Below are 7,953 nucleotides of genomic sequence, written 5' to 3'. Positions count from 1 at the left end.
ATAAACGAGATATTGTAACCTGTGGTCTTTAGTAACTTATATAAATCTTGTAGTATTTATTAAAACATAAAACAAATAAATTATTGTTTCATTATTATTTTGTTCTGTAATAATATATTAATTTTATATAATATTTTTCACAGACAAAATAAACTTATTTATCTACATTATACAGATTATTATTTGTTTAATGTATAATATACAATATAACAATTACTTAATATTTAACTAAATAATGCCCAACACTAGTTATATTGATTATGCAAGTCGAGTTCTAAAATAAAATAAATATTATATTAGGTATTGAAGTAGTTGGGGTTTTTTTTTTACTAGTTTATTTTGTGTTAATAGTTACATATAAGATGTCATAGAAATATTCGTACAGTTATATCCGTTCTTTTGTGGTAGGCATTTACTACTGGTTCGAGGCAGCCGATCGAGAGTATTCCAACTCTTTATTTTTAGACTTGGCGCGTTTTACCCTTGGATGTTCGGAAACCGAATTTAAGCGGTAGGTATAGTCTCCAAACTTTTTACTTTCATCGTTGTCGTTTGCCAATTGGCTTTCATCGTCACGTCTCGTCGTCATCGTCTCATCGTTGCCGATTTCCGGTTGATTATTTATTGATTGTGACATCTCCTCTTCCGGTTCACCGTCAATTTCTGTTTTGGTATAGTTTTGTATTTCCTCATCTGGTTTCTCGATAGTAGATACACGCGAACCTAAACTTTTGTGACGTATATGGCGTGGTTGTTTCTTGGCCACGGTATCATCCTCATCACCTACCGTTGGATTTATATCAACTTCTCTGAGCGGCGACATTTCCAACTGTCTTGATGCCTTTTCAAATCCTTTAGTGGTAATCATGTGTGTTACCAATCCTACCTTATTTTCGCTGACCGCTTTATACACTTCTGAAGATTCATCGACGGCTGCTCCACATATTACCTGCAAAATATCGTTTATAGGTCGATACATATTTTTTATTCAGACGCACTCTTAATATCGATGTTTATTTTATGTTTTAGGAATATAATAATTAGCATTTTATTTCTATGTACCAATAACATATCGTTTTACGTGGCTAATAAAAAAAACAACTGATTAATTGATAATATGAGTACTTAAATAATTAAAATTATTCCCGTCATATTTAGTATCAATCTGAAATAGATATAGATAGTTACATAAATATAGATAAATAATATGTTAATCTACTTAATTTTAAGTACATAGAAAACATTTTGAGCCAACAGAAAATGTAAACTGCAAAGTGATTTTTTTTTCGATTACCCATTATTATCGTAAGTTTGGTAATATATCATACGGGCTTCTTGTTGTTTTGAATGTTTTAAATTTTTATTTTTACCAATACGATTAATCAAAATTTTTACAAAAGTAATATAAAAACTATTTACAATATATCTCTGCATATTTGATTGTCGATGGCGACAAAATGGATTTGTTTTAAATACGATAATCAAAAATGGTAAATCGTCTAGATAATAATAAAAAGAGATGATAATATGCAACTCGCGATGTCGTTTAACATGTACTGAGCTCTATTCATAATTTCCTGCAGTCATACTCACTTACAGTTGTTGCAGACAAGATCTGGAATTTTTTTTTTTAACTTTACTTTTCAATTTTGAATTACATTTTCATTACATTTAGTCCTTTCACCATTTTGTCGTTTTTGTGAAGATAACTACAATTATATTAATGATATAATGTGATATTAATTTATTCAACGTTTTTTAGTTTATAGTAATCGAATATCACGACTCTGCAATACGCACAATTTCGGTTGAATTTATTGCATTAATTAAATTGTATATAATTATTATAGTCATAATATTATACACCTTGAGCACTCTGTGTACGAGTATACACATTTGTGTCTAATTGTAATTCGTATGGCCTTTGATATGTTCAACTTTATATTATTATTATTATATTTAGTATACACAAGATAATGCACTAAGTATTCTAACCCCCCATTTTTTTTTTTAATGATTCATTTGTCAAAATTCTGATAGTTAAAATTTGTAAGTAAATGTGTGAAACAAAAATTTTTCTTTTATTGATAATCAATGTTTTAAATTGTTAAACAAAATTAATTTTTGGAAAAATCGATTTATCAAAGTTTAAATTCAAATAAAAAGTTATTGATTTATTGAATTTTATGTTCTTAGATATTTAGTGTAATAGGTCCATGGTAATATGTTTGATAATATATGCTAGGTATTTAATTAAATATTATACTAATAAGTTTTTAAAATTTATAAAAATTTTCTGAGAATAGTAAGTAAATACCTACACTCATTTTTATTATTATGAAATAATTTCAAGAATCATTTTAGAATCTTTACTATATATTTTTATAACTCAATAACTAATCGTTTGATATTTTATTTAGAAAAAATATTTAATTGGTAATTTACAGTTAACATGGTTAGTTATGTTTGTATAAACAAATTAAAATCGTTGTAGAATATTTTTAATTTTCAGAATTTAAATATACTTAAAAATATCAAATACTAAAATTTGATTGGAATAATTGCATAATTAAAAAGAAATATGAGAGTGACAAATAAGCATGCAAAGTTTAAAACTATGAATAAAATCTATAAAATATTTAACGGTAGATGTCATTGGGTTTTTGATTGAGAAAGTATATTAGGTATATTAGGTTTATTATTTTTAGTATATTAGGTTTTGTTCGTTCGTTTTTTTTTTTTTTTTTTAAGTATTTTAAAAATATCGAATGGGACAATATTTTATTAACAGAACAATCGTAAAGAAAAATACTTAATACAATATTTTAATAATAATCACCATCGCCGTAGTTAAGAGTCAAAGAAGTTTTTTGAAGTTTTGTAGTGATGATCATATTATAAACTCTTGACAGTATATGAGTGCTATGATTATATTATAATACATAAACTATGTTGAGTTGCATAGAAAAAAATGATAAATTTAATGGTTCACTAAAATTGAACGCATTTATAACTATGGGTCACTAAATCATGTTAAAAGGACCTTTAGCTTTATATAATTGATTTACTAGGTGTTTAGTGATTATTTATGTTTTATGTAACAATCAAATAGTAAGTTTAAACATAATCATCATCTCAGCTCCTTTAACTACCCACTTTATAATAATTTAAATCATATTATCTACTCGTATTTATAATTTGAACAGATTTTTAAGTTTAATCTATTTGTATATTATTAATTAAAAAATTACATAATTTATTATCTATAGAAAAACAAATTTTTAGTTGGTTGGAAAATTTGTTTTAAAACAAGTCAATATATCATTTTGCTTAAAGGTTTCTGAAATAACAGTTTTTCGTTTCTATTATAATATATATCAATACTTTTCAAACTAGGTGTCGTAGTACATTATAGTGAGCCACAAATATTTTCTTGATGTTTTATGAGGTTTTGTTCAAAAAATGAACCAATAACAAAAAAAAAAAATAAATATATATCGTAAAAAGTTGGTAGTGTGTCTGAAAAAGTTTGTATAGAGCACAGTGTTCTATGTTTAAAAAAAAAGTCTGAGAACCATTTTTATACATAGTTGAGATAGGTTCTATACACGTCAGATAACATTGTACGTTCATTTTCAAAGAAAAATTGTTGAAAATTTTATTTAAAAACTCAGATTTTCAAGCTTATGATAATGCTTTCAACTTATTTATAATATCCAGCTAATAAACTCTCATACATTGATATCGGGTATTATTATACAAGTTATACAACGATTGAATGTTACATCATTGCTAAACCTGGGCACTAATTTGTAATAATTTAGAACTGGATACTGATGTATACTTGTATCTAATTGTAGCAAGTTTACTTACTTCGAATTAAAATAAGAAAATAAAACCTGAAGATTTTATAGCTGTAATAATAACTAAAAATTAGTTTATCTTTTTTTTTTATTTATTTGTTTATTTTTTTTTATATTGAACTTAAGCTCGGTGACTAGGGTCATTAGCTGTTGTAGGGATTATGAACGGACGCATACTAGTTGCGGACGAAATTATTCAGGTCAATATTGTAACATAACAATTGCGGACACGTTTTTCGTTGTCATAGTACTAGTTGCGTACAAAGTTTTTTTTAAATAAAAATCACGTAAGTTGCGGACACAAATATTTCCCTTCACCACTTTTTCATTTTTATAGTTTTTGTGGCAAAAATTTTTTTGAAACAGCATGTATAAATGATAATCTACTGATTTCACCATTTGAATATTGCAACATTTGTTTACTAATAATATCCTCTTTTTCGACAGTTCTTTTGGCTCGTTTTAAATTTCTTACAGCAGTATAGTTCATTTTAGTATAGCTACCAGTCTGTACTTCATTTATGGCCTCGATCAATTGATATATATTAGGGTGACTGCGATAAAACATACCATTAAGTTTAGCATGGAAACTTTCACAAGCATTTGTGGTTCGTGAAATAGATGAAGAAAATTCTGCCCATATTTCTGGAGGAAATATTGCAGAATCTGTATTTATATAGTTCAAAAAAACATAATCTGTAAAATCGTGTATAGCAGTACAGCCAGCCGGCAGCGTAGACATAAAGTCATCTGTAAAGCAGTCATCCACTTCGTTAGGTGACAAAAACGGTAGACCAAAAAATGATTTTAAAAAGTTCCCATTTTCGCCCTCAGTATTATATACTTTAGCTAGACCTAATAACTGTATTTTTCGGTACCAAGCTTGTTCGAGATGGAACCGACATACTTTTATTTTGCTCATTGGCCATGCTAGACGAACAGCTGAGTGAATAGATTGTTCAAAATCAATATGAAAAGTAGTTGGTAGGATTGGTGAACGTTTTTTTAAAAATTCTAGTGCTGTACAATAATCAGTAACTGATTTGCCCACCAACAAACAAAAAAATAATGGTACGTAAATACTATTTTTTACGCCATGGACCACGAATAATTGATTGTACGCAATTAGTATGTTATATTTGTGTCCGCAATTCGTATGTTACCTTTTTAGATTTCGTCCGCAACTCGCATGGTTTTTGTGACTTTGTCCGCAACTAGGAAACACCGTTATGAACTATGGTAGGGGTAAGATTAGTACGATAGGTTGTTTTTTACGATTGTTATGATTGATAAAAAACACGTATATGGGTAGCATGGTTTTTAACCACCACTATGAACCCGGGTGGTCACTCATCCGGGAGCTAGTAGCTGTGGTCGTTACTTACTCCTAGTCGCATCACGCGACTGGTAACAGCCAACGCGTCACGCCAAGCCACGTAGTTTATTATTTACATGATTCAATAACTCAATATTGTAAACTAAAATATTTTAAATAACCATTATTTATAAATTGTTTAGAAATTATTAACGTTAATAATTATGATATTATTATTATTTACAATAAACGTAATACAAATTACTATATGACTTACTATGCAATAATATTTGCTTCTGTATTTTATAGACACTTGACTTGAAACGTTCATAAATATGATGTGAACTATTTTTTTTAAGAACGAGCATATAAAATTGATCGATAGTTATTAGTCCAATGAAAAGATATTATTATTGAATCGAACTTAATATGTTTTCACCTACATTCATGAATTTTTGTTGCGAAAACACGAATTACGTGGTCTGAGTAAGTAATGTTCTGTACACAATTCCATCATAATAATATTTTCATAATTTGCATTAATATAATATTCTCTAGGAAAAATGTATTAATTTAATTTTAAAAAAAGTGCATCAGACGTTAAGTTGTAATTAAATGCGTTACCTATACGGCTATACCTGCAGTTGTTAAAATAGTTTTCAATCAAAAATGTTTCACCTTTCATCATACCTATATACTATTATAGGTTATTGTAGCAGTATATCAGACATCAGTAGTGATTAAATATTTATGATGGATAGTTTCATATGATGAAATAGTATACGAACAAATTGTTCTTAACGACTGCTTTAATAGTTTAATACTATAATTATACGTATAAATACAGGGTTATCATTGTACATTATATAAAGAAGAAAAAGAAAAATTAAAAGATGTTGAAAAGTTCATTAAAAATAATTTTGGTAAATTGCCAATTTATTTAATATGTTATAGTAGTTAAACTATAGTTTGTTGTAAATAAGTTTATCGCGGAAAGATACTGGATAATTTTTAAATTTATAATAAATTCATTATCATCACCAATTTTCAAGATTTTAATATTACTATTATTACTATGATTATTTTTTTTAAATTTCTATCGAACTTGCAATTTGTATTTTAAAGCTTAAATGTATATATATCTTGGAACAGCTTATTTATATACTATAAATCGCTATCAATATCGTTTATTATAGATAATACCCATTAATGTTATACACTAGGTAATAAATTTTACGGGTAGCTGTTGGATATTAGTGACAATATATATTTTAACATTTTTTTTTTTTAACGGTTAATTAAACTAGGTTTTCATTAATTTTAATAATATAATTTCATCTTGCTTTTAATTTATTCGGATAAATATAAATGTTAAATTTTTAAAACCCTGAAAACTTTCTGAATTTTTTTAGTGGTTCTTCAAAAATGTCAATTGGTAATCCCTGTCGTACATTACATAGGTGCACGTCTTACTTGAACCGTCACAAATACACACAGTATCATCAGAACACGGCAGGCGATTGATCTCTTCATGATGATGGTGGTGACGGTTGGCTCAAAAACGATTTATGTATTGAAAAATTGAATTATTGAACGACGTTTTATCACAATATTTAATAGATATGATATTTATGTATCTATATTATTTTATAATATTATGTGATTGTGGGGTCAACTATAGCTGAAACGAACTGCACGCGCGCGCATGGTACGGGTATTGCGATTCGAAAACTTCGGTTGCCGTATTTATGTGTCAGCTACATACCAATCGCTACATAAAAAAAAGGTAAAAAGTTTTTTTCTTCTCATTGTCGTGACAATAATATACAATTTTTAAATTAAAATATTTAAAATATATTTGTTTGACATTTTTATTTTTTGTTTTTACAAAATTACTGTTGTCGTTATTTTGCAATGCATTCTATTATTATTATTTTTTAATTGACATATGTGTGTTGACATAACGCGTAACGTGTGCGTAATATAATTATGTGTATTAATTACGAAAACATTTTGCTAATATTTTAATGCACTGCGCTTTGGTTTTTTGCGCGTGCATTTGCATTACATGACATGTAATATATAACTTCGGATGGAAGTATAAAGCTCACTACGTGATTCTTTCCCGGTGAATAGTCGCTGTTTTATGAGAAGATTTAGGAGGGGGTGAGAAAGATAAACAAAATGAAACCCATATATATTATAAAATATCATAAACATGGTCGACAAATGATCGATGGATCTGCCAGTACAACTATATATAGATGTATAAATGTCGAGTAGAAGATACTATTCTTTTGTTTGTGTATACATTTTATGCACACGTACCACAAGCAGTTGAAAATCAATTATTAGTTAGGTTGCGCACAATTCGTCAATTTTACACGAAATTAGATACATCATTTAAGCTCATATTTTAGATTCTAAAAGAATCAATGAATATCTTGATTTTAAAAGTATGATTGTTGATGTTTGTTTGTCTACACGATAAATACCTAGTTGAAAAAAATGCTTGTATCATCAACATTGATGATAGTTTTTAGTAAAAAAATTGAATCTAGTTTATACCAGTATTTTAGAGATTACAAAGTTAAACTCCTGGAATTTTAAAAAAAACCAAGAAAAAAAAATAAAAATAAAATAAAGAAAAACAAAAATACTTACGCAAAACCAGTATTCAACTAAATTGATAAATTTTTATTTTCGAAAAAAAAAAATAATTACAGTACAGATACATGACATTTTTATAAAATGCTTATGTTATTATTTCTTACT

General features: G+C 27.2%; 1 protein-coding gene across 1 annotated transcript; it reads right to left on the bottom strand.

The window, feature by feature from the left end:
• Window positions 1–215: 215 nt before the first annotated feature.
• LOC112598558 lies at window positions 216–6,889 on the bottom strand. The gene is made up of 2 exons (XM_025345074.1): window positions 6,652–6,889; window positions 216–949 (listed from the first exon to the last, which is right to left on the bottom strand). Exons 1-2 carry the CDS (start codon window positions 6,709–6,711, stop codon window positions 416–418), a joined length of 594 nt encoding a protein of 197 aa, XP_025200859.1. The 5' UTR covers window positions 6,712–6,889; the 3' UTR covers window positions 216–415.
• Between the last annotated feature and the right edge of the window lie 1,064 nt (window positions 6,890–7,953).

The sequence above is a fragment of the Melanaphis sacchari genome, unplaced genomic scaffold (genome assembly GCF_002803265.2).
Source record: "Melanaphis sacchari strain LSU unplaced genomic scaffold, SCAv2.0 Contig48_pilon_pilon, whole genome shotgun sequence".
Taxonomy (NCBI): Eukaryota; Metazoa; Arthropoda; class Insecta; order Hemiptera; family Aphididae; genus Melanaphis; species Melanaphis sacchari.
The sequence above is the reverse complement of the archived record's forward strand: the minus strand, read 5'-3'. Positions and strand labels throughout refer to the sequence as shown.

Excerpts from the sequence above, each read along its gene's own strand:
- LOC112598558 (XM_025345074.1), bottom strand. The coding sequence starts at position 6,711 with ATGAAGAGATCAATCGCCTGCCGTGTTCTGATGATACTGTGTGTATTT. Across the intron at positions 950-6,651 it reads GTGTATTTGTGACGGTTCAA|GTAATATGTGGAGCAGCCGT; the intron begins GTAAGACGTGCA and ends GATATTTTGCAG.